General features: G+C 45.3%; 3 protein-coding genes across 7 annotated transcripts in view; 2 read left to right on the forward strand and 1 right to left on the reverse strand.

Moving 5' to 3' along the window:
• LOC145363624 (uncharacterized) overlaps positions 1–8,700 on the forward strand; it is a 51,410-nt gene extending 42,710 nt beyond the window's left edge. Inside the window, exons 1-2 of one of the 5 annotated variants that reach the window (XM_080218813.1) lie at positions 1,808–2,766; positions 7,577–8,700. In XM_080218813.1, the coding sequence (XP_080074939.1) occupies positions 1,847–2,766; positions 7,577–8,336 (1,680 nt within the window). In that variant the 5' untranslated portion in view covers positions 1,808–1,846 and the 3' untranslated portion in view covers positions 8,337–8,700. Of the gene's footprint in view, positions 1–1,807; positions 3,222–6,100; positions 6,181–7,275 lie in introns of those variants that run through there. The other 4 variants (XM_080218812.1, XM_080218810.1, XM_080218816.1 and 1 more) reach the window with 4 other exon arrangements.
• The window catches only part of LOC145363731 (uncharacterized), a 469,439-nt gene that overhangs the window by 54,014 nt on the left and 388,424 nt on the right, over positions 1–27,001 (forward strand). The gene's annotated exons all lie outside the window — the stretch shown is intronic.
• LOC145363639 (uncharacterized) lies at positions 14,221–15,650 on the reverse strand. The gene has a single exon (XM_080218833.1). It carries the CDS (start codon positions 15,565–15,567, stop codon positions 14,221–14,223), a length of 1,347 nt encoding a protein of 448 aa, XP_080074959.1. The 5' UTR covers positions 15,568–15,650.

A 27,001-nucleotide genomic window follows, 5' to 3' on the forward strand; every position in this document is an offset into this window, starting at 1 on the left:
GAGCAGAAAATATCACTGGTCAATGGTGGTGCTGGTGCCCAGCATGCACCGAGAGTGAGAATACGCTCTATCTTCAATAGGCAGTGCCGCTCTGATTGGAGCATGCGCAGTGCTGGTGTTGACAGTGGCCGGACCGGGTGAGCCTCAGGGAGAGCAGAGATTAATTGGAGACAGCGGGTGAGTGAGGTTAAATATAACCGGCGGGTGAGAAAGGAGGCTTCATAAACATCCTGTGTAGGAAAGGGAAATTCATAGAAACCGGGTGCGGGCCTCAAACCGCAAATAAGAAGCCCGAAGGTGATTGATTTTACAATCAACATCTTTACAGAACAATGGGCAGCGCGGCCGCCATCTTTATTGGGATCAGTGGGCAGCAGGGCGCATGTGCGGTCGCCATCTTTGTAGGGAGCATTTGAGCAGCAAGGCAGGTGTAAGGTCGCCATCTTTGTGGGGGGCGTTAGGAGCAAGGTGCATGTATTTATGGACCTTATGGTCCCGGAGAAGCGGAGTCAGCGTTAGGCGGTGGCTGGGAGGGTCTGGAAACACTTTGTGCATCCGCAAACCCTTCAGAATCATTGTCAGCTCCCTGGTTTGCAGCTGCGGGGCTTCTCCCTCCCTCCCTCCCGGGAACAGGCCCAGGTTAACGGCCCCATCCTGGCTCAGACACTGGAGGATGGTTCACATCAGAGGATGGGGGAGGGGGTCAGTAAATAAGAGGTTACACTTTGGCCTCAAATCAGTGAGGACTCTGATCTCTGGGAAGGAAGGAAACCCTGGGAGGTGGGCGGGGAGGATTCACAAATACCCGCTGGAGGCCCCAACACCCCCAACAAGACCCATTGTTTTTATTGTCAGCCTGCAGACAGAAGCTGGAGAACTGAACCCATGATGTGGATATGCCGGCGTTGGACTGGGGTAAACACAGTAAAAAGTCTGTCAACACCAGGTTTCAACAGGGACCTTGGGTTCATGTCGCACTATCTGTAACCCCCGTGACTTGCCTGGGTTTGCAAAACCTCACTTACTGTACTGTCTGGAGACAATACGCATCTCTTTAACCTGTGATCAGTGCTCCTTCCACTCACATTGTCGGCCACTTTAGGACTTGAACAGCAGGTTAAGTGTAAAGATTTGCATACTAATCAGTAATCTGTAAACTGTCTGTGCTTTATATTCTCTGTCTGAGGCCAGAACTCTCCATTCACCTGAAGAAGAGGGAAACCTCGAAAGCTAGTGAGTTTACTATCAAATAAGTCAGTTGGACTTAAACCTGGTGTTGTCGAACTGAACCCAGACAGAGGAGAGGGAGGGAGAAAACTGGGAGTGGAGGAAAGAAATCCTGCAGATGATGAGATGGGTTTGGATTTCAGCCCAGAGAGGAGGGAGAGTGTTTGGGATGGGGTTTTTTTGATTTGGGGAACAAGAGAGGAAGAAATGTTCAAGAGAATTCGAATTGCCTGTTCAAAATTTCTATCCTGGACTGACAGTGATTAATTTTGTAAATTCCTTTTACAGGTGAGGTGAGGAAACATCACATCAAAATCAGACAGAGTCTCGATTCAATAGGACTTGAATATCCTAAGACTTTGAACGTGGAAGGAGAAATGTTTGTCTTCAGCCTGGAGGAGAAGATTTCAAACATCAGTGTGACTGAAAAAGCACCAAGGTACACACACACCCGAGTGAGAGTGTTTCAGTGAATTGACTGTGGAAAGAGCTTTATCCATTTACACAGCCTTAAAAAACATCACACCATTCACAGCAAGGAAAAACTGTACATGTGTTCTATGTGTGGATGAGGCTTCAACTGATCGTTTAACCCGGAGAGACATAAGGACACCACACCATGGAGAAACCGTGGAAATGTGGGGACTGTGGGAAAAGATTCAGTTACCCTTCCCTGCTGGAAAATCATCGGCGCAGTCACACTGGGGAGAGACCATTCACCTGCTCTGTCTGTGGGGAGGGATTCATTCAATCATCTGGCCTTTGGTCTCACCAGAGAATTCACACTGAGGAAAAGCCATTCACCTGCACCTCCTGTGGGAAGAGGTTCAGGCATTCTTCAGCACTCACTGTGCACCAACGCACTCACACCGGGGAGAGACCATTCATCTGCTCTGTGTGTGGGAAGGGATTCACTCAATCATTCCACCTCCTGTCACACCAGCGAGTTCATTCTGGGGAGAGGCCGTTCACCTGCTCCGACTGTGGGAAGGGATTCACTGGGTCATCCCACTTACTGTCACACCAGCGAGTTCACATTGAGGACAAACCATTCAGCTGCACTGACTGTGGACGGAGTTTCAGACAGGCATCCTCCCTCATTGCACACCAGCGAATTCACACAGGAGAGAGACCATTTACTTGCTTTGTATGTGGAAAGGGATTCACAGCTTTACCCACACTGCTGAGACACCAGAAAATTCACACTGAAGAGAAGCCATTCAGCTGCATTGACTGTGGAAAGAATTTCAGGCAGTCGTCCAACCTCACTGCGCACCGACGCACTCACACTGCAGAGAGACCATTCACATGCTCCGTGTGTGGGAAGGGATTCAATCGGTCATTCAACCTCTCTGCTCACCAGCGAGTTCACACAGGGGAGAGGCCATTCACTTGCTCCATGTGTGGGAAGGGATTCGCAAAGTCTTTCAACCTGCTGGCTCACCAACGCACTCACAGTAAGAGGCCATTTAACTGCTCTGTGTGTGGGAAGGGATTCACTCAGTCACAATGGCTCCTGAGACATCAGCAAGTTCATAAATGACTGCAGGGGTTGGATTCTGCTGTTTTTGCTGCTGTTCAGTATTGATAGTCTGACAATATTTTATTTCTGCTGACGTTAGCAAACCTTGTAACTCGCTGGAATTTAATATTCTGGAAGTGTCACTGATTTTCGGGGCTGCAATGTCACTTTTTAAAAGTAACACCTGTGATCTTCCCTCTTAACTGAAGAACTCTCAACAGGAACCTGTTTAGAATAACATTAAGAACTTTCAGAGTCATAGAGGTTTACAGCATGGAAACAGGCCCTTCAGTCCAACTTGTCCATGCCTCCCCTTTTTTTAAACCCCTAAGCTAATTCCAATTGCCTGCATTTGACCCATATTCCTCTATACCCATCATACCCATGTAACTATCTAAATGCTTTTTAAAAGATAAAATTGTACCCGCCTCTACTACTACCCCTGGCAACTTTTGCTTCAGTTCTAATTTGATCTCTGGGGCAGAATCTACAATTCATTCTCTGAAAGATCCATCTGCAGGGCACAAAGTATTTATTTTCAGTGCTTGTATTGAGATCTTCTCGAAAGCTACTCTTTGATTTTTAAGGGCTATTTTTTGGTTTCCAGGGGATTGTTTTCCATTCTCAGTAACTCCTTTATTAGTGATGGAGTCACATAGTAACATTACCTTTTGTGTTAGTTTACTTCTTTGTAAGATAGTCTTCGGTATTTATGTATATATTAAATCTTTTAAATTGGAATCTGTAAATGATATTTTGAATTTATTTTAAAAATACACTCATACTCTCTTTCTAAATGACAATTCTAACTGTTTGACACAAGGCAATTGAATCGGGGCAGATGTTTATTGGTTCAGACAGTGGAGCAGGAAAAAACTCTCCCAATTCTGATCTTCATTGTATGTGGATTTACATTAATAACCCATCAATAACCTCACTACAGCAGCTGAGATCAACTCTGACCGGGGCTTCTGTGTGTCGTCTGTTAGCATTAAACTGTAAATAATAGCAATTTAGAATATGAACCTGGATGAACGTACCTCAAGTTTTAATGTGACGACCCAAGTGATTGGTATGTTCACAATATCTAGTTACTCAAATTCCTGTGCTGTCCACCCCACCTCCTGTGATATATAAAAATAATCGAGACTTGTTCAGCAGAATGGGGAAAGCTCTGCCGATGGCTGGATCGCTCCTTTTGAGGCTCACACTGCTATGAAACTTGTTCTGTAGCAGGAAGACACAACTCCTCTACACATCACAGATGGGCTGCTGAGTCAGTGAACTTCCTTTCTCAAAATAGGTAGCAAAGCTGTTCCTCCAATTTGAGATCTGCCTCTGCAGATTTAGCAACATCAGGAAAGACAGAATCTGTGATTGGAGGAGATGGTCCTCATCGTTTCTGTCTCTCCCATGTACAGGGTGATTTTTCTTCCAGTAGTTCCTCCCATGACAGAATTTTCACGGTCCTTTTGGCAAATCATGTTGCAGTTTTTTATGGAACCTTAGGCCACACTTGGGATACAGTGTTCAACTCTGGTCGCCACATTACCAGAAGCATGTGGAGGCTTTGGAGAAGGTACAGAAAAGATTTACCAGTATGCTGCCTAGCATGGAGGCCATTAACTATGAGGAGAGGTTGGAGAAATTTAGTTTGTTCTCACTGAAATGACTGAAGTTGAGGCACGATCTGAGAAAAGTCGATAAGATTGAGGAGCATGGATAGAATATTTTCCCGGGTGGAAGAGTCAGTTACTTGGGGCATAGATTTATGGTGTGAGGGGCAAGAATTAAAAGAGATGCATGAGGCAAGTTTTTTACACAGAGGGTGGTGGGTGCCTGGAACTCACTGCCAGGAGAGGTAGTGGAAGCAGATATGATAGTGACTATTAAGGGGTGACTTGACAAATCCATGAATAGGATGGGAATGGAGGGATATGGTCCCTGGAAGGGTAGGGGGTTTTAGTTCAGTCGGGCAGCATGGTTGGCGCAGGCTTGAAGGGCCTGTTCCTGTGCTGTCGTTTTCTTCTTTTGAGGATGAATTCACCACCCAGAGTCATTTATTTTGAACCCTGGTTCTGAAATATTCTCACTCTGGATTTAAGGCTTCCTGGCATAATACATAGATTCCGGTCTTAACCACCAAACACCAATTCATATCCTCATCTGAGTCCCAGACTTAAATGTGGTTGTCCAAGCTAGAAAACATATATAATTTGACTCTTTTAAAACCTGATTCACCACACCCTGCCACACTAACCACAAGAGATTGTGTTTGGGACCAGTTGTTCCATTAAAGTCTGTGTTGTTTTCAATGACCTTCTCCATAATCTGTCACAACCCTTCTGCCGTCCAGGAGCTCTGTTTTTCTGATGGTGACATTCCCTGTTTACTGAGTTTGTGAATTTAGTCATATGTAGGATCAGGACGGCAGATTTCTGTACTTAAAGGTCATTACAGAACCAGATGTGTTTCTACAACAATTAATTCATGTTCATCAATATTTTTATTGAAACGTGGTAGGATTCAAACCCAGGTCCCAAAATCATTATAATAAAAACAGAAAATGCTGGGTAAGCTCAGCGGGTCTGTTTCATTCAAAATTCCAACATTTGCAGGATTTTGCTTTATCCCCAAATCATTACCCTGGATTACTCCACCTCTGGCTCTAATTCCAGTAAAAAGAATGACAACACCAGGTTAGTTACAAAGTTCCACAACTCTCTATATTTCCCGGAGGAGAAATAAATGTTTTATTCACAGATGTTGGCCAGAGGAGGAAGTTTTGAGTCTGTGTGTGAAGCTAAAAACAGAAGCTGTGCTGTTTCAAATCAAACTGCAGGACTTGGAAGAAAATGATGGGAAGAGATTTTGCAAAGTCCACTCCCTCAGCTGGCAGCCCAGCACGCAGGCGCAGAGAGCGCTGCTGAGCCGAGCTGTCCGGAGCAGGCGCAGTGCGGCTGCCGCCAGCGGTCGCTCTCGATCTCTTTTTGGAGCAGCCGGAGGGGGGAGGGGGAGACCACCGAGCGGCTTCTCGCTCTGGCCGGAGCCGCCAGCCGCTTGTCTGGAAACCTTGGCTCGAGGAGGGGAACAGTGGGTGGGGGCGGGGCTCCAGGATCAGCGCGCAAGGCCTGCACAATGGAACCCCCAGGACGTCACCGCGGAGCAGTTTGATTTCTATTGGCTGATATAGGCAGGCCTCCATTGTGATGTCTCAATGCGGAAGTTTGTCGATGATTTTCAGGCTGAAACTTCCTCCTCTGTGCAAAATCTGGGAGGAAATCAATGTCTCCCCTTTCCATTTCTTTTCTCATTCTGGGGGAAATTGGGCATTTGCAGCAACTAGAGGAAAAGGAAGTTAATTCAGGGAGGCTGCAGGCTCTGGAATGATTATAGACGAACATCGGAATTAGGAACAGGACTTGGCCCAGGTATCTTTCTCTCTCTCAAAGATATTGACATCTTTTAGCTCCCTCAGGTTGTCGCCTTTATTTATCTGGGTAACAAGATAACCTAACTAACGTTCACAATTAAAGGGGGAGTTTTCCCAGGAGAAGGCTGTTTAAATGAACTGTAAATTCGCCTGGGACAGAGATATGTTTAATGTAGTGCTGTTTAATGTAGTTTATATGTACGTGCTATGTTATTTATGATTCCCTATTTCTTGTCTTGAAAAGGCATTGTGTCAACGTTACCTATTTCCACTGATGGAGACATTACAACATAGGAGGAATCCATCTGGCAACTCAAATCCATGCCAACCCTCTTTGGAGCAATTCAGACAATCCCATTCCCCCTCAATATTCCCATTCCCCTGAGTTTCACATCACAGTGGAATGGATGAGAATTCCAGATGAACTGAGACTGTGGAATCGGGCGAGCTTACTGAGGTGGAAATAGGCGGTCTTGATGATGATGATGTGTGGCTGGAACCTCATCTTGGGGTGAAATATTTCACCAGGGCTGTGAACAGCCTGGTTCAGGTCAGATATGTTCCCAGGAAGAGGGATTGAATTGCTGGTGATGGAGTGGAGTTTGGAGGGTGGACTGAAGACAATGGGTTGTCTTTCCAGTATTTATATGAAAGAAATTTCTGTTCTTTTAGTACTGGATGTCAGATAAGTCAGAATGGTGTGTGGTTGGAGGAACTCAGAGGTGATGCTGTTTATATTCACTTGCTATCTTGGTCCTTCTAATGGAGTTGAGGGTTTGTGAGATTCTGTCAAAGTTCTTGTCAAGTTGTAGATGTATAAAATCCCTTGCCTTCACCCCTGGCTACTCCTACGTCTCCCTGTCTCCTCCCAAAGTCTTGTGCGGACCCAGACCGTGTGACAGGTTTCATTCCCTGAAGGACATCAGTGAACCAGTTGGGTTTGTATGACAATCCAGCAGCTTTCTTGGTTACCCTTTCCTCACGAGGGCTCCACAAATTATCAGATTTATTCAGTTCAATTTCACAACCCACCTCTGTGTTTTTGTGGGTTGTTTCTCACTCAATTTTTTTCTGTTTTAAATCAATTTCCCAGGGGTTTACAAGAAGAAAATCTGCAGTCGAGAAACTGAAACAAAACATGATATCAGAATCTGATGAGTCGGCCATTTATTGTAACCTGAATACTATTGTATTTTGAAATTGGAAGAAAAAAGCACCATTCACAGTGGAGAGAAACTGTACACGTGTTCTGTTTGTGGACAAGTCTTCAAGCAATCATCTGGCCTTTAGGAACATAATTGCAGTCACAATAGGGAGATGGCATGGAAGTGTGAGGATTGTGGGAAGGAATTCAATTACCCTTCCCTGCTGGAAACTCATCGACGCAGTCACACTGGTGAGAGGCCATTCACCTGCTCCCAGTGTGGGAAGGGATTCACTCAGTTATCCAGCTTAAATATACATCAGAGGACTCATGCTGAGGAGAGACCGTTCACCTGCTCCCAATGTGGGAAGGGATTCAATCAGTCATCCAATCTAGCAATACACCAGCGAGTTCACACTGGGGAGAAACCGTTCACCTGCTCTGAATGTGGGAAGGGATTTTCTCACTCATCCACTCTGCTGATACACCAGCGAGCTCACACTCAGGAGAGGCCATTCACTTGCTCCCAGTGTGGGAAGGGATTTGCTGACTCATCTACTTTGTTGAAACACCAGCGAGTTCACACTGGGGAGAGGCCATTCACCTGCTCTGTATGTGGGAAGAGATTTGCTCAGTCAGCCACCTTGTTCACACACCAGCAAATTCACACTGGAGAGAAGCCATTTACCTGCTCTGTGTGTGGGAAAGGATTCACTCGGTCATCAACTTTGCTGACACACCAGCGAGTTCACACTGGGGAGAAACCGTTCATCTGCTCTGTGTGTGGGAAAAGATTCAATCATTCATCCAACCTAGCAATACACCAGCGAATCCACACAGAGGATAGGCCATTCATCTGTTCTGTGTGCGAGAAGGGATTCAATCAGTCGTCTAAACTAGCAATACATCAGCGGGTTCATACTGGAGAGAGGCCGTTCACCTGCTTGCAGTGTGGGAAGGGGTACGTTACCTCATCGAATCTTCTGACACACCAGCGAATTCACAACTAATTATTGTGATTGAATTTCAAACTGGGGAGAAACCATGAAAATGACTGTGCGGAGAGTTTCAGTTACCTGTCAGAGCTGGAAGTACACTGGGGATTGTTTGAAGATAGAGGGTTTCTACAAGCTGCTCTAAGAACATAAGATCATAAGAAATAGGAACAGGAGTAGGCCATCTAGCCCTTCGAGCCTGTCCCGCCATTCAATAAGATCATGGCTGATCTGAACAGGATCAGTTCTACTTTCCCGCTTTCTCCCCATAACCCTTAATTCCCCTGTTTATCAGAAACCTATCTACCCGTGACTTAAATATATTCAGCGAAGTAGCCTCCACCACTTCAACGTGCAGAGAATTCCAAAGACTCACCACCCTTTGCGTGAAGAAGTTCCTCCTCAACTCTGATCTAAACTGCACTCCCCCTCCGCTTATCTTGAGGCTGTGCTCTCTAGTCCTGCTATTCTTTCTCAGCGGGAAGAATCTCTCTACCTCTACCCTATCTATCCCCTTCATTATCTTATACGTCTCTATAAGATCCCCCCTCAGCCTTCTAAACGCTAAGACTTGTCTTCTCTCTGAAAGCTCATTATAGCAAGTATATTTATGGTTTGTAACTGTAATTTAAGTGGGATCTACATGTGAGGAATGTTGCATATTGGAACTGAAATTGTGCTAAGTTAGAAATTAAAGTAGTTTCCTTTCACTTTTAAATACTGTTTAACTGTTATTAGTTAAGCCCCCTCATTTTTTGGAATTATATTTAAGCTGCTTTTAAATAAAGTTTGTTTTACCATGAAAGATCCCTAATTTGTCATTGGAATTATTCCTGGAGTGAAGCATCCTATCCTCACATTTATGCCAAAATAGAAAAAGTTGTTTGGATCTAATCTGGCTTCCTAACATAATTTAGGGGTTCTGGTTCAGGACTGTATTGGAAGGGATTCACTCAATAATCTACTCTCCAAGCACCCCTGCTTCACACTGGGGAGGGACCTTTTAAATGCCCAGACTGTGAGAACTGCTATAAAAGCTGTGAAAAACTGATGTCTCATCAACATGTTCACACTGAGACACCATTCAGCTGCTTTTACTGTGAGACTGGGTTCAGGAAATCATTTCGACTGACTGTACACCAGCGAGTTCACACTGGGGAGAGGCGTTCACCTGCTCTGAGTTTGGGAAGAGATTCACTCAGTTTTGCAGTTCAATTTCCAAAATCTGCAGTATCTGATTTTGATCTGATTTTTTTGTTTATTATTGTCACTTGTATTGGGATACAGTGAAAAGTATTGTTTCTTGTGCGCTTTACAGACAGAACATACCATTCCAGCATTTTCTGATTTAGTTCCTTTTGAAGGGTTCTCCCTCTCTCCTCCATCCTCACCTCAACAAGAAGTCTGAGGAGCTCATGGAGCTCATTTGTCACTAAGATTGAGACAACCTGATCAGCTGCTTTCCTGCCACTGGGTCAAACTGTGACTAAAAATTTGCCCAACCTTAACTCATCCTTCCTTAGTTTCTCCCTATCGAGAAGTAGATTTAGTAATCTATGTTTGTGTTGTTGGATATTAGTAATACAGTATAGATTTAAGCGAGTTTAATTCAGTGTTTCTGTGTACAAAAGGGTTAAAACTTTCATAATGTTAAATAAAGGTGTTTGCATGTACAGGGTTTTGGTTTCATTCCAAACTGTGCCTGCATTGTGTTTGGAGAATTTACAATGTGAAAAACACGAGTGTAAAGAAAGACAAAGTTGTTACTTGGCGACCAGTGGCCATTTCTGGTTAGAAATAATTTTTGAGTTAGCTGAAGAGGAAACTGCCAGAAACATTAGGCAGAACAATGGAGCAAGGGCAAGAAAGAAAATCCCAGAAGTTAAAGAGCAGATAGTTCCAGAAACCAGGGAATTAAAAAAGTCTGAGGAAAACTGAAGTCAAAGGGAATCTGAACAAAATACTGTTCCCTGAAGTTAAAGAAAGGAGCAAAGAGAGGTTTCTAGTTAAAGACAACACACCTGGTGAAATTGGCTGGCAAAAAGACAGATCCTGAAATAATCCTAAGGTTGGGGACTTTGTACCACCTGTGAAACAGTAGTGTTCTGCTGGCATGGCTGGATACCAGAGAGATTGTGTGGAAGCTTGAATGCATGTGGTAATCCAATACAGAAGAATAGTGAAAGGAGGGATTGAAATCCTGGAAATGGATTCTTGCTTAAAAGATCTGAGAGAGAGTGTTGTTTGGGAGAAGATTCTCAGCCATGTCTTTTTGAGAGTGGATCTGGTTCATGAAAATTTCTGCTCATCGATTTCAATGACAATGTTACAATTCATAATTTTACAAATGACAATCTCTGTGGACATTAATGAGTACAGGAGCTCAGTGTGATTTCTCAGCATCAGGTTATACTCTGAACATGTGCAGTGCAAATGGTGGAACCTGCTGATCAGAGATTACATTGAATTATAGAGAATATCCAGTCTGGAACGAGACTATTTCGTTTAACTAGTCTGTGCTGATGTTTATATTTCACACAACTCCCATTCCACCTCCCTCATTTCAGCCCTTCAGCTCATCTTTCTAATATCCTTTCCCTCATGTACTCATCACATTTTCTTTTTAAACTATAAAAATGAGTTGTCCAGCTAGTTCCTGTGGCACTGAATTTCACATTGTAATCAATCTCTGAGTATAGATGGTGAGTGACTTGGAGGGGAACTTGCAGATGATGATGTTCCTATGCATTTATTGCCCTTTTCCAAGGTGCTGGAGGTTGCGGGTTTGCAAAATGTTGTCAACGAAGCCTTGGTGAGGGCTTGCAGTGCACTTGTAGGTGGTACACACAGCTGCCATGTGAGTCAGTGTTGGCGTGAGTATATGTTTGTTGAGGGATTGCCAATAAAGCTACTTTGTCTTGAATGGTGTTGAGGTTCCTGAGTTGTTGGAGCTACAGTAATGCAGAAAATTGGAGCTTATTCAATTGGACATGAGTTGTGCCTTGTAGATGCTGGACTTTGGGGAGAAGGGTTAAACAGATCGTTTAAAGAAAAATTTACCTGATCTGGCCCATACACCACGAGAAGATGGAAATGGGATGTATTATGAATCTCAGTTGAAACCCTAACCAACTGAAAAGGTGAACATTGAAGACTTGAACACGGGGAGAGGGATGTCAGTTCGTGTTCTTCAGCAGTGGAAGTGGGGATCAGGGATTGTGCTGGAAGAACAGGATTGATGGTGAAATGAGTCAGCAAATAGGGAACAATTGTATTTCCACCAGCTCGGGTTACTGAAGGCTGGGAGAGAAAGGTGAGAGTGTTGCAGAGTTTAAAGTGGAACAGGAGAGCTTTAAGCTAGTGGAGTCAGTGAAATCTGACCCTCTTTTTTTGTCTGCTGTCATTTCACAGAGGCCCCGTTTGGCTGAAACTCTATTTCCACAGCTACAGAATCAGTGAAAAGACATTGCACATTCTCCACAGCAGCATCAAACTCACACCGATTGACTGTTTCTCCATTCACCTCAAGGTTATCGACATCATCCCAGGATCCTCTCTCTCCATTCCCTGCCCTACTCCATTCCCTCTAATAGCATCTCCCTGAACTCACTGAACATCACCCCAGGGATCCTCACTCCCTGCTCCATTCCCTCTGTCAGCATTCCCCTGAACTCACTGAACAGAAGGAGTAATCCCAAAGTAACTGTTGGGTTTGGAGTCAGGGGATGTTCCAGGTTTGTGTATTTTTAGTTATCCTGGTGTCAGAACACACACACAACAATAAAACAGGGCATTCCTGCAAACACACTGCAGCTCCTCATGTCTGTTGTCTCCAAGTTCCTGTGAATTCCCTCAACTAGTATATAATGTAGACTTGAATTGATTTATTTTAAAACAGTTTATTTTAAACATATTAACACCGGCCTGAAAGTTGTAGACTCAGGACTGTCACACAAATGCTCTCAATCTGATGGTGTGGTGGTATTGTCACTGGACTAGTAACCCAGAGTCTGAGGGTAATGCTCTGGGGAGCCAGCTTCCATTCACACCACAGCAAATGGTGAAATCCAAATTCAATAAAAATCTGTAGTTAAAGGCCTAGTGATAACCATGAAACCATTGCTGTTAAAACCCATTTGGTTCACCGATGTTCATTAGTGCCCTTTAGAGAAGGAATTTATACAACTCCAGAATAAGACCACAGGATGCTGGAAAATCTCAGCAGGTCTGGTAGCATCTGTAAGTCTTTCATGTGACTCCAGGTCCACACGATGTGGTTGACTCCAGAATGGCCGAGCAAACAAGCCACTCAGTTCAAGGGCAGTTAGGGAAAGGCCACAAGCAATGAATTAAAAATAATCTTCACAAAATGTTGACCAGTCATTTAAATTTAAACCTGCTGTTTCACTCTCAGTCAGGAACAGATTCCAGATTTAAACCAATCTTTGGTTTCACAGCACATTGCCAGCATTCACCAGTGTTCTTCCCAACTCTAAACACAGTTGTAAAGGAGTCTTTTGTTCTGTGTCATAGAACCCTACAGTGCAGAAGGAGGCCATTCAGTACATTGAATCTGCACTGACCACAATCCCACCCAGGCCCTATCCCCATAACCCCATGCATTTACCTTAGTTAGTGCCCTGACACCAAGAGGCAATTTAGCATGGCCAATTCACCCAACCCTCACATCTTTGAACTGTGGGAGGAAACCGGAGCACCCAGTGGAAACCCACACAGACACAGGGAGAATGTGCAAACTCTGCACAGACAGTGACCAAGCTGGGAATTGAACCCGGGTCCCTGGCATTGTGAGGCAGCAGTGCTAACCACTGTGCCACAGCGCAGCCCGTGTTGGGGAGCTCTGAACCATGGAAGAGAGTGGTTGGGATACAGTTCTTAGACACCTCAGGAATATCCCACACAATTTATCTTGAATGTGATAAACAGCAACAATAACTGCAGAATGCAGCTCCTGAAGACACATGAACTCACTGAGGTGTCAGTAGATGAGGTAGGGCAGCACAGTGGTGGTACAGTGGTTAGCACTGTTGCCTCACAGCACCAGTGACCGGGTTCAATTCCAGCCTCAGGGGACTGTCTTTGTAGAAATTGTCCATTCTCCCGTGTCTGCACTGGTTTCTTTCGGGTGCTCCTGTTTCACACAGTCCAAAAATCAGTCGGTCAGGTGGATTGTCCATGGTACAGACAGTTTGGCCTGGTGGGCTAGTGGAAGGGAGGGAAGCAGCAGAAATAGCTGATCAGATTGTCTCAAACTTAACGACAAAGAAGCTCCATGAACTCCTCGCTTGTTGTTGGAGGTGATTGTTGTTGGAGTTATTGAGGGCAGCACGGTAGCACAGTGGTCAGCACTGCAGTTTCACAGCTCCAGGGTCCGATTCCCGGCTCGGGTCACTGTCTGTGTGGAGTTTGCACATTCTCCTCGTGTCTGCGTGGGTTTCCTCCGGGTACTCTGGTTTCTTCCCACAGTCCAAAGATGGTTGATTGGCCATGCTAAGAAATTGCCCCTTAGTGCCTAGGGATGCGTAGGTTAGAGAGATTAGTGGGTATAATATGTAGGAATATAGGGGTGAGATCTGGGTGGGATTGTGTTCGATGCAGACTCGATGGGCCGAAGAGCCTCTTTCTGCACTGTAGGGTTCTATGATGATAGGGGAGACAAGGGCGAGGGAGAGACCGTCAATAGGAGTTGACCCATGTTCGAGATATTAAAAAGATTCAACACACTGTGTACTAAACATAAATCTGATTGATTTAACATTTATCTAGAATGTTATCTCAGCTCTAACTGAGATGGAGTTTATGAACATCAGCAGAAACAGAGCCTGATCAACGTGCTTCATTTCTGGATGTAAATAACGGCAAAATCCCATCACTGTAATCATTTGTGAACTCGCTGGTGTGTCAGCAGGTTGGATGAAGAAACAAATGCCTTCCCACACACAGAGCAGGTGAATGGCCTCTCCCCAGTGTGAGTGCGCCGGTGCACAGTGAGATGAGATAATTCTCTGAACTTAGTCCCACAGTCAGAGCACCTGAACGGTCTCTCCCCAGTGTGAACACGTTGATGGGACACCAGATTGCTGGAACTTTTAAAACGTTTCCTACAGTCTGGGCATTTAAAAGGTCTCTCCCCAGTGTGAACACGTTGATGACGTACCAGTTCCCCTGAACGTTTATAGCATTTCCCACAGTCTGGGCATTTAAACGGTCTCTCCTCAGTGTGAGTGCGCTGGTGTGAAGTGAGGGCAGATGATGTCTTGAACCCTGTCCCACAGTGAGAGCACGTAAAGGGTCTCTCGTCAGTGTGAACACGTTGATGGCGCATCAGTTCCCCAGAACTTTTATAGCTCTTCTCACATTCTGAGCATTTAAATGGTCTCTCAGTAGTGTGAACTTGCTGGTGTTTCAGCAGAGTTGATAGCTGAGTGAATCCTCTTCCGCACTTGGAGCAGATGCAAGGTTTCTCATGAGTGTGAATTCGTTGGTGTCTCTGCAGGGTACATGAATGAGCAAATCCCTTCCCACACTGAGAGCAAGTGAATGGCCTCTCTCCAGTGTGAGTGCGCTGGTGTTCAGACAGGTTACTCAATTGCCTGAATGCAGTGCCACACTGAGAGCATTTGAAAGGTCGTTCATCAGTGTGAGTGCGCTGGTGTGTAGATAGGGCATTGGATGACTTGAATCCACTCCCACAGTCAGAGCACCTGAACGGTCTCGCATTAGTGTGAACACGTTGATGGGACAGAAGTTCCCCAGAACTTTTATAGCACTTCCCACAGTCTGAGCATTTAAAAGGTCTTTCTTCAGTGTGAACTCGCTGATGCATCAGCAGGTTAGATGACCTTGTGAATCTTTTCCCACACTCGGAGCAGATGAATGGCTTCTCCCCAGTGTGAACTCGTTGGCGTTTCACTGCACACTCAGAGGAGGCCAATGGCCTCTCCCCACTGTGAACTCGCTGGTGTTTCAGCAAGTTGGTTGACTGAGTGAAGCCCTTCCCACAGTCAGAGCAGGTGAATGGCTTCTCCCCAGTGTGACAGCGACAATGCTTTTCAAGATGAGATGGGGATGTGAATCCCTTCCCACAATCCTTACATTTCCACGGTTTCTTCCTGCTGTGACTGCGCTTGTGTTTCAACAGGTCAGATGATTGGTTGAAGCCTTGTCCACACACAGAACAAATGTACGGTTTCTCCTCACTGTGAATGGTGCTTTTTTCTTCCATGTTCAAAATCCGATGATATTCACGTTGTGATAAGTTGGGCAACTGTCAGATCCGGATGTGATGCATGGCTTGAATTTCCTGACTGCAAGTCCTCCTGAATCCTGTGAAACTGATTTGAAACAGAAACAAGGGAGTGAGAGATAACCCACAAAAACACAAAGGCAGGTTGTGAAATTGAGCTGAATGAATCTGGTAATTTATGGGGACGGCATGAACGAAAAATTCACCATGAAAGCAGCTGAGTTTTTGTAAAAACCCAACCGGTACATTAATATCCATCAGGGAAAGGAATCTGCCACTACGTGTGGGTCTGCACAAAACACTAACTTCTAAATGAGGGGGCGGCACAGTGGTTGACATTGCTGCCTCAGAGTGCCAGGGACATGGGTTCGATTCCCAGCTCGGGTTACTGTCAATGTGGAGTTTCCACATTCTCTTCCTGCCTGCATGCGTTTCCTCCAGATGCTCCTGTTTCCTCCCACAGGTTAGGTGAATTGGCCATGCTAAACTGCTCTTTCTTGTCAGGGGGACTAGCTAAACTAAATGCATGGGGTTAAGGGGATGGGGCCTGGCTGGGGTTGTGGTGGGTACAGACTCGATGGGCCGAATGGCCTCTTCCCGCGCTGTGGGGATTCTCTGAGAATCACAACATTCTCTCCTCCTGCTGACAGGGGGCACCGCGCATGCGCACTGCCCCAGGAAAGCGAGTGCCTGTTTATCCATGCTTGTTTCTGCAGAAGCAGAATGGCTCTGGACAAACCCCGGACTGGCCCAGGACCTTCCTGTTAGGAGTTTGAAGTTCACGAACTGCTCATGAAACCTTACCGCCCTCTCTTTGCGCCCATCTCTCCCTCAGACACGCCGCTTCCTTACCCGCCACGGAGACAAGAAACAACAACCTCGTGTCCCGAGCCCTCCCTCTGCGCATGCTCAGAACACGGGCACCACTGCGCCTGCGTGCTCGTCATTGCCTGGATCGGAGGCATTCCACGTCGCTTGGGATGCTGGGTAAACGTCCCGCCATTGAATGGAAAAATGGTTTGTAATAATTTATTTGTTGTTATCGCGTGAAAGCTGGGGCTGAAGGGCCAATAATAAAACTAGGATACATATCATATAGAGACCTGATTGCACAGACCATTATCTCAATTTCGAGAAGGAAACTGGAATTGTTCAGAAACCGAAAGCCACCAAAAAGTAGAAATAAGAGCAGAAACCATCTCCTCCAGTCACATGTGAACTCACTGGTATCTCAGTAGCACATGAATGTCAGGTATAGTGCGATTAATTATGAAGATGCACAATGTGAACCATGCCTGTTAGGTAAAATGCAATGTTCTAACACATTGGAGCAGCTATGATCAATGCTAGGAGAATATTGGATGACTGTCACGACAAAATTATGCTCTGTCTCCTTGTAACCTGTTTCAGAATTTCCTTCACTAACTAGGCCATTAATGTGACTGGAATTAGCATCTATGATCTGCCATAGTTACAAGGGGGGAGTTAGTGACCGCAATTATCCCAGGATTAAATTATATATTGCATACTGTCTCCAAATGGGGCTCGTAATACAATTTATTTTATTTATTAGTTTCACAACTGGGCTTACATTAACATTACAATTAAGTTCCTGTGAAAATCCCCTTGTCGCCATACTCTGGCATCTGTTCAGCAACGCTGAAGGAGAATTTAACATGGCCAATGCACTCAACCAGCACGTCTTGGACTGAGGCAGGAAACTAGAACACCAGGAAGGAAAACACACACAGACACGGGCAGAACATGCATAATCTGCAAAGACAGTGCCCAAGCCAGGAATCAAACCTGGGTCACTGGTGCTATGAGGCTGTAGTGCTAGCCACTGTGCTGCCCTTAGAATCTCAATTATTTCAGAAATTGATTTTGTGGCATTGATTTACTGAAGGTTGTGGAAATAGTGAAACATAAATAATGTACAGAAACAAGCAAGATGCAGCTACTTTCTACACATTAGCTTTGCACATTTCCCTTAATAAGTTGTGTAGCCAAACAGGCCATCTAAAATGGCGTTTTTTAAAGCACTCTGGGACAACTGGGCACGAAACTAAACTGACAGGCTGCAGTTTAAAGACAGACAAACAGGCTGCAACCCTGATGAGTGAATACACAGGATATGGGCCATCTCCAGGATGAAAGAGACTTTCTGGTCACACTGGGTTGTGTGCCAGACGTAAAGGCACCGTGAATCCTTATTTAGGAAGAAGGTATGTGACCTATGTGCCTACAACACCTACAGGCATGGCCGCCGGGGACACACCCAGAGATCGGTGTGGTAGCACCTGATTGGACTCTTATCGATCAGGGTGATCAAGTCCTGATCGATTGATTGGCAATGGCCAAAAAAAGGGCGTGAAACCAAAGAGGGTATAAAGGATGCTGCACAACCAGGAATCTCTCTCTCTCTCTGACCCCACGATCAAGCTACAACAATGGTGAACATCGCCAGCAAGAGGAGAGCCACCACACCCGAGAAGGAAGAAAGAAAGACTACAGCTAGAATGCCAGACCAGACCAAAGGACCAAACTACACAGACAACTACCAAGACCAGTGCAGAGATAAAGGCCAATACCTGTTTGGGGACTTGTCAGTCACGCAAAGTTAAGTCAAGGTCTTGTATTGTACTTGAATTCTAGCATTTTCTGTAAGGTAACTTATTGTTGGTCGGGTGGGTGATTATTGATTGTGTGGATTTAAATAAATATTGTTTGTACTAATAAGACGTCTACTCTGTCCATCGTATAAGGGTTAAAACAGACTGATTTTTACAACACCTTTGCACTTTGTTTTTGTTTGGGCTGTTCCCCTTCCTTTTGGGGAGCTGCCCCTTTTACTTTGTCCTGATTTAACTTGAGTTTATTTGGTTTGACCTTAAAAGATGCCAGTCCTGTGCTGAGGGAATTTCTGTTCCAGATCGGATGGGTGACATTTGGAGACTCTTGATTCTCCACCAGTTTCTATTCCCCTTCTTTCTGTTGGACAGTGGCGGTATCACTGTGTGTAATGTGCAAGAGAATAAGAATTCTCAGCAAGGATTAATCAACACTTTCTAATTGGAGATGTTCATCAGTGCAACCTCTCAAATACTGAATTGTAGAATTCGGGCCAAGATCAGTAGGGCGACATGGTAACACAGTAGTTTGCACTGCTGCCTCACAGCGCCAGGACCTGGGTTCAATTCCCGACTTGGGTCACTGTGTGGAATCTGCATATTCTCTCCGTGTCCCAGTGGATTTCCTCCGGGTGCTCCGGTTTCCTCACACAGTCCGAAAGACGTGCTGGTTAGGTGCATTGGCCATGCTAAATGCTCCCTCAGCATACCTGAACAGGTGACTAGGGCGGCAACTGGGGGACTTTCACAGTAACTTCATTAACCTTGGATCAAACTGTCACCCAATTCATTCCAGAATCGGCTGAGACAACACACAGCAGAATCCCATCAAACTGAAAGGTTAATCAGCGAAAGAGAGAGAGAGAAAGCAGCTGCCAGTTAAAGAGTTCATGTTTCGTTTCCAATTGTTATTTACTTCAATTCAGGCTTGTCTGGGAAGAACAGTTTCACCAAATAAAGGTTCCTCAGACGTAAAAACGTTTCAAAGCTGCCTGACAGCAGCTCATGGATTCCGGAGCTGCGAGATTTAACCCGGGAATGGGACGATAGAAAAGGGGGCGGGGCGGTAGGGGATATCTCCGGCTGACACAGGGAGCGATGAAGATGAGGTTGAGGGAGCGAACACAAGATAGAACAGGTGGGAAGAAATGTATGTCTAAAAACAGTTCAATCTGAGAACCGAGAAACAAGCAGTGATCAAAATAATGCAGCAGGTCAAAAAATGTGACTGTAAGGCAGGTCTGAGCAAGATACAAGTGTAAACTGGTGATAACTTGAAAGGTATGTTTTCCTATCCCTGTGCATACTTCCTGTTAAAAACCTGAGCAATGTGCCGATGCAGGTGAGTGTGGCCAGGCTGTACATCAGCTCAATGGCTCCCTATATTCAATGCTGCAATATCTGAGACGTTTAGCCATGGAGCTTTTTCAGGGATTCTTTAGTGGATCAGCCCTGTCACTGTCTGGACCCTCTGCTTAGTATCTACGAAATTTCAAAGACTAGGTGGGTGAATGAGACCTCAGCAGAGCATCGGCTCAGTGCTCGCTAACTCTCCATGTTTAAATGTTTCATCAACAGTGCTATGCAGGCAAGTATGCCCTTACTCTCTAATCTGTACACTTCCTATATCACCCAATGCACCTATACATTTTGAGAGAGCTATAAAAATCATTGACATAGGCAAGGGTGAGATTGCGCGGAATGATACAGAGACAATCCAACTGAGGGACGAAGATGAACGCGGCCTGAGAGCAATGAATGATGCAGAGACACACCAAGGAAGGACATAGTTACAGATGAGTATTTATAAATACTGACATACATTAGAGGAGGCTGTGGTGCAGTGGTATTTTAAATGGCGAATCCCTACTTTGAAACAGAGATTCCTAGTTATAGATTCACCCAGAAGAGGAACTATCCTGTTCACATCCACCTTGTCAAGACCCCTTTGTGTTTTATACATATCAATCAAGTAGCCTACTCTCACTCTGAATTCCAGAAAATAATCATTTACCTCGGATCGCCGCCAGATGGAGCTGCCTCACCGCATGTGCGTGTTCCTGCAGGGGCAGGGGCAGGATCGCAATGTAATAGTGATACTGGTTTCACTCTGAGGGTGCGAAGCGCCTCTCAGAAATCTCCCTGCTGGCATCACGTTCTAAGTTGTTATTTTTCTTTCCCTTTCTGGAATCTGATTGGATTTAGGCCATTGATTTTCAAGTTGGACCCGTTTGTTTCTGTCACTGTCTACCTCTGTTTCACTTGCCATCTGTCCGTTTGTCTCTCTTTGCGTCTCTCTCTGTATTATCTCTACATATCTCCAACTGTTCCCTTCACCGTATCATCATCTACTTCCCTTGTGGCTCCCGCCTCTCCCTCACTTATCTCAATGTCTGCACCACCCCCACCGCCCCCCCCCCCACCCATAATCTCCCTGTCACTGCCTCATTTCTGTCATCCCCTTTCCTCTTGCTTATCTCTCCGCCTCTCCATCTGTTCCTATCTACTTATCTCTCTCCTTCGATCATTGAATCGGCCTTTGATTCACTCACTGCCTTTCTATTCGTTTATCTTCATTTCTGAGCTTGGATCTTTCGGGTTGCTGCATTTGTTTCTCTCAAGGGATCTGCACCTAAACCCGCTGTTGTACAATCTGTATATTGTTCTCCCCGTGTTTGTGTGGGTCTCCTCCGGATGCTCCTGTTTCCTCTCAAAGATACGCGGGTAAGATTGGTAGTCCATGACAAATTGACCCTAGTGTCAGGGGGATGGCATTACAGGAATAGGCCTGGGTGGGATTGAATCACGGCGTGCAGGAATGGGACGGCCGGAGTTATGGGGGATTTCAATCTGCATATTGATTGGTCGACCCATGTTGGACGTTCTTGGAATGTTCTTGGAACCCACTTTCTCCTCCTCCAACTGCACCAGAAACTCCACCATACAATGATCACTCTCCCCAAGAGGATCCTTCACCACAAGGTCCCTAATTATACCCGCTTCATTACATAGCACCAGATCCAAGATAGCTCGCTCCCTCGTCGGCTCCAACACACACTGTTCGAGGAAACTATCCCGGCAGCATTCCAAGAACTCTTCACGGAGGAGGACGTGAATAATTTGCCGGGTGTTAGCGATGGAAAGGTGATAGGACTGGAGGGTCTTAATGACATTACTGTTACTAGAGAGGCGGTGCTCGACAGACTGGAGGGGCTGATTGTGGACAAGTCCCCAGGACCGGATGGAATGCATCCGAGGGTTCTGAAAGAAATGGCGGAGGTGATAGTGGATGCATTGGTGGTTATTTTCCAGACATCGCTGGATTCCGGGGAAGTGCCGGAAGATTGGAAAACGGCTAATGTTACGCCGTTGTTTAAGAAGGGTGCCAGGCAAAAGGCGGGGAATTATAGGCCGGTTAGTTTAACGTCTGTGGTAGGTAAAATGTTAGAATCTGTCATTAAGGAGGAAATTGCGAGGCATCTTGAAGGGAATTGCTTGATAGAGCAGACGCAGCACGGTTTCATTAAAGGGAAGTCGTGTCTGACAAATTTACTGGAGTTCTATGAGGATGTGTCTAGGGCGGTGGGTAGAGGAGAGCCGGTGGATGTGGTCTTTCTAGATTTTCAGAAGGCGTTTGACAAAGTGCCTCACAAGAGGTTATTGCAGAAGGTCGAGGGACATGGAGTTGGGGGTAGGTTGTTAGCGTGGATAGAGGATTGGTTGTCAAATAGGAGGCAGAGAGTGGGGGTCAACGGGTACTATTCGGATTGGCGGATGGTGACTAGTGGAGTGCCCCAGGGGTCGGTGCTGGGGCCTCAGCTTTTTACCATTTATATAGATGATCTGGAGGAGGGAACCGAGTGTAGAGTGTCGAAATTTGCTGATGACACCAAGATTGGGGGAACGGCAAATTGTGCGGAGGGTGTGGAGAGTCTGCAGAAGGATCTAGATAGGCTGGGCGAATGAGCCAGGAAATGGCAAATGGAATTTAATGTTGGCAAGTGTGAGGTGGTCCACTTTGGTAGGAAGAATGGTAGGAAGGACTATTACTTACGGGGCGAAAAACTGCAGCAGGCGACGGTGCAGAGGGACCTCGGGGTCCTTGTGCATGAGTCGCAAAAACCCAGCTTGCAGGTGCAGCAGGTGGTCAGGAAGGCGAATGGGATGCTGGCCTTCATAGCGAGGGGGATTGAATATAAAAGTAGGGAGGTCTTGCTGCAGCTGTATAGGGCATTGGTGAGGCCGCAGCTGGAGTACTGTGTGCAGTTTTGGGCGCCGCACCTGCGCAAAGATATTTTGGCCTTGGAGGGAGTGCAGAGGAGGTTTACTAGGCTGATACCGGAATTGAGGGGGTTGAGCTATGAGGAGAGGCTGAATAAACTGGGCTTGTACTCGTTAGAGTTTAGAAGAATGAGGGGAGATCTCATTGAGACGTATAAGATGATGAATGGGATGGATAGGATAGAGGTGGAGAGACTCTTCCCGCTCAAAAAAGACAGTAGGACTAGGGGGCACAGCCTCAAGATAAAGGGGGGGGGGGCGGTTTAGAACGGAGTTGAGGAGGAACTTCTTCACTCAAAGGGTGGTGAATCTCTGGAATTCTCTGCCCGTTGAAATGGTGGAGGCTGCCTCGCTAAATATTTTTAAGACGCGGGTTGATGGGTTTTTGATAAGAGAGGGGATTAAGGGTTATGGGGAGAGGGCGGGAAAGTGGAACTGAGCAGCGACAGATCAGCCATGATCTTATTGAATGGCGGGGCAGGCTCGAAGGGCTGAATGGCCTACTCCTGCTCCTATTTCTTATGTTCTTATGTTCTTATGAATCATAGAATACAATCCCTTCAGTGAAGGAGAAGGACATTTGGCCCATCGAGCCTGCACTGACAACAATCCCACCCAGGTCCTGCGCTATCCCCGTAACACCATACTTTTACCTTCTAATCCCCCTGACATTAAGGAGCAATTTACCGTGGCTAATCAACCTAATCAACATCCTTGGAGTGTTCGGTTCAGGATTGTGGCCGGTTCAGACTAGATGGGCCGAATGGCCTCCTTGGGCACTGTGGGGATTCTATGATTCTGTGGGGATTTTAAACATATCGGCCATGATTCAATGGTGGAATAGGCACGAATGGGCCGAATGGCTTAATTCTGCTCCTATCTCTTATGGCCTTGTCAGTGAAGCTGATTCTTCCCTCTCACCACACACTGTACCCACTCAGTCACTGAGTCTCAGATATGTAATAGTGAAGGTCAAAGAGCTTCAGCTGATCACTGAAACTCATTGAAATCTTATCTCAATCTATGACGGGTAGATTGCAAATTGTTGATTGGACGGGAAGTTTGAGATCAGAAAGTGACTGTAAAAACAGATTCTGTTCCGGCAGTGCTTGGAGTTTTAAAGGTAGTCACAGCCCCGGGCTCTGCAGCCGCCATGGAGTTCCTCACTGTCTGCATTGTGTTCGGGCTGTTTCTTATCAGTAAGGATGACTCCAATCTGGTTCAATGTTATCGCGATCTGAACTTTTAGCTCTGCTCCTCCCCAGTGGTGGTTCTTGACCCTGCTGTGTATTTCCACCATCATTTGTTTTTATTTCATAACTCCAGTTATGTCGCGGTGAATATAAAGTGTTAATATTATTTCAGCAGCACGTCCAACACTTATATTTTTTCTTATTCTTGAACATGTTACAGATCCGAGTGATGGAGATTCTGTTTCTCAGCCGCAGTCTTTAGAGGGGAGAGAAGGGGAAACGGTGACTATCCGATGTACCTACAGCACTACAGCAAACAGCTATGCCTTATATTGGTACAGACAGCAGCCACAGAAAGACTTGCAGTTCATTATATTGAAACCCACCTGGGGTGATCAAGAAAGAGGGGAAGGTTTTGGACCCCGTTTCTCCATTGATCTCCAGACCTCGGCTAAATTAACTATTTTAACCATCTCGAGCCTGCAGCTGACTGACTCTGGCCGCTATTACTGCGCTTTCAGTCTCACAGTGATAGAAAGCAGTCTCACCCCCGTACAAAAACTGCTTTGCAGCTATCATTGGGTGCTCCAGTCTGTTGAGGTTTGTGTGGAGAATCGCAGAAAGTAACAGTCAGATTGAGCAGCGGCGCTGTCAGCCGCTCTGACACACACTCAGAGGAAACCACATTAACCTCGGATCAAACTGTCACCCAATTTAATCCAGGATCGGCTGAGACAACATACAGCAGAATCCCATCAGACTGAAAGGTTGATCAGCGAAAGAGAGAAAGAGAGAGAGAGAGAAAGCAGATACCAGTTAAAGAGTTTATGTTTCGATTCCAATTGTTATTTTCTTCAATTCAGGCTTGTCTGGGAAGATCAGTTTCACCAAATAAAGGTTCCTCAGACTTAAAAATGTTTCAAAGCTGCCTGACAGCAGCTCATGGATTCCAGAGCTGTGAGATTTAACCCGGGAATGGGACGATAGAAAAGGGGGCGGGGCGGTAGGGGATATCTCCGGCTGACACAGGGAGTGATGAAGTTGAGGGAGTGAACACAAGATAGAACAGGTGGGAAGAAATGTATGTCTAAAAACAGTTCAATCTGAGAACCGAGAAACAAGCAGCGATCAAAATAATGCAGCAGGTCAAAGACTGTGACTGTAAGGTAGGTCTGAGCAATATACAAGTGTAAACTGGTGATAACTTGAAAGGTATGTTTTCCTATCCCTGTGCATACTTCCTGTTAAAACCCTGAGCAATGTTCCTATGCAGGTGAGCGTGGCCCAGTCTGTGCATCAGCTCAATGGCTCCCTATATTCAATGCTGCAATATCTGAGACGTTTAGCCATGGAACTGTTTTAGGAATCCTTCAGTGGATCAGCCCTGTCACTATCTGGACCCTCTGCTTAGTATCTAAGAAATTTCAAAGGCTGAATGAGACCTCAGCAGAGCATCGGCTCAGTGCTCGCTAACTCTCCATGTTTAAACGTTTGATCAACTGTGCTATGCAGGCAAGTATATCCTTACTCCCGAAGTTGTACACTTCCTGTATCACCCAATGCAGCTATACACTTTGAGAGAGCGATAAAAGTCATTGACATAGGCAAGGGTGAGATTGAGCGGAATGATACAGAGACAATCCAACTGAGGGACAAAGATGAACGTGGCCTGAGAGCAGTGAATGATACAGAGACACACCAAAGAAGGACATTGCTACAGGTGAGTATTTATAAATACTCATAAGAGGAGGCTGTGGTGCAGTGTTATTTTAAATGGGCGAATCTCTCTTTTGAAACAGTGATACCTAGTTATAGATTCACGCAGAAGAGGAACTATCCTCTTCACATCCATCTTGTCAAGACCCCTTTGTATTTTATACAAATCAATCAAGTAGCCTACTCTTATTCTGAATTCCAGTGGATATAAACATTGTCTCTCTCACCTTTCCTCATGAAATAATCCGGCCTTAAAAACAAAACCTGAGTGCCAGAAATTTATACGGACACACAGAATGAAAAACTGAAACCTAATGAATCTCAAGGATATGCACACACAAGCTGAAAACTGCTCACTGTTACCAAGGAACCCGATACATAGGGAATCTGAAGATTCTGAAGAGAATGAGGCGAACAAAAATAGGAAATGACATCAAATAAAGAGGCAACAATGAATAGTTAAGGCAACAGGGGGGAAAAGAAAGCAGTTAATGGCGAAACAAGAAAAGTTATGAAATTGTAAAATTTAAATAGCTGAATGACAAGAAATATTACACAATGTACCTGCACAAATCAGCGAGCTTCCTTTTGATGCATAAACTAAGTGTCTGCCTGTACTCAATGATGAAACAAAACTGAGCAGTTTCTCACGTACTGTTGACTTATCTCATGCCTCTATCTATGTCATGGCATGCCATTCCTCATTTAGTACAGCACTATTTCACAGTCCAGGGCAATCGATCTGAAAACTCTGTTCATCGACCCACTATTCATATCCATCTGTGATAAGCACTCACCAACAGTGGATGGAACAATTACCTGACACTCTTGCATAGACATCTCCAGCGTAGATTCCAGTCGCTTTTGAGCTCCCGAGCAGCAGCTGTATCAGTCTCCCTTTCTGACACAGCCTGTTCAAGGAAAGTAGAGGAAGAAAAGCTGTAATGATAATTGCGGAGATCAGTTGCTTAGTGTCCAGAACTTAACAGTGGCTATCCTTTGAAAATTACATTAGAAAAATAAACTAATGGCCAAAGAAGGAGGAAGTAGAATATTGAAAAAAAGGAATCCCGGATAAATAAAACCATTTAATTCTGTTTTCCTGTCTACGTCCCCCGCGACTGCAGCTTCAACAGTGGATTGCTGCATATCTCTGGGACACAAAATTCAACACGGTTGAGGCCTCCCAGTACACCGAACACAAGCTCAGCAAAACGTACATAGATTATATCCCTTCCACTGAACCATCGAGCAGCATTTACACAATACCTGAGTGACCCACAATCAATATTCACATCGAGTTTCCAAAACTTTTCAGTGTTAACTTCCTTCATTTGCGTGAAACGCTGAGTGCTGTGAATCTGGAAATGAGCATCTGTTTGACCCAGAGACTTGTTTCCCACGGTGAGCTCTCAGGTTTGCAATTCAATTTATGTTGGGTATTGAAGCGAATTTCAAAATGAAGAGAAAAGATGGGAAATATTAAATCTTGCGACAGATCCTGAGGGAAATGGATCACAATATTTGGAAGGAGTTGCAGCTGGGAATGGTGTTATCGATGATTGAGTGGAAAATATTGGATCCTTGGGCTTC

This window comes from Carcharhinus amblyrhynchos, unplaced genomic scaffold (assembly GCF_965287045.1).
Source record: "Carcharhinus amblyrhynchos unplaced genomic scaffold, sCarAmb.v2.hapA scaffold_39, whole genome shotgun sequence".
NCBI lineage: Eukaryota > Metazoa > Chordata > Chondrichthyes > Carcharhiniformes > Carcharhinidae > Carcharhinus > Carcharhinus amblyrhynchos.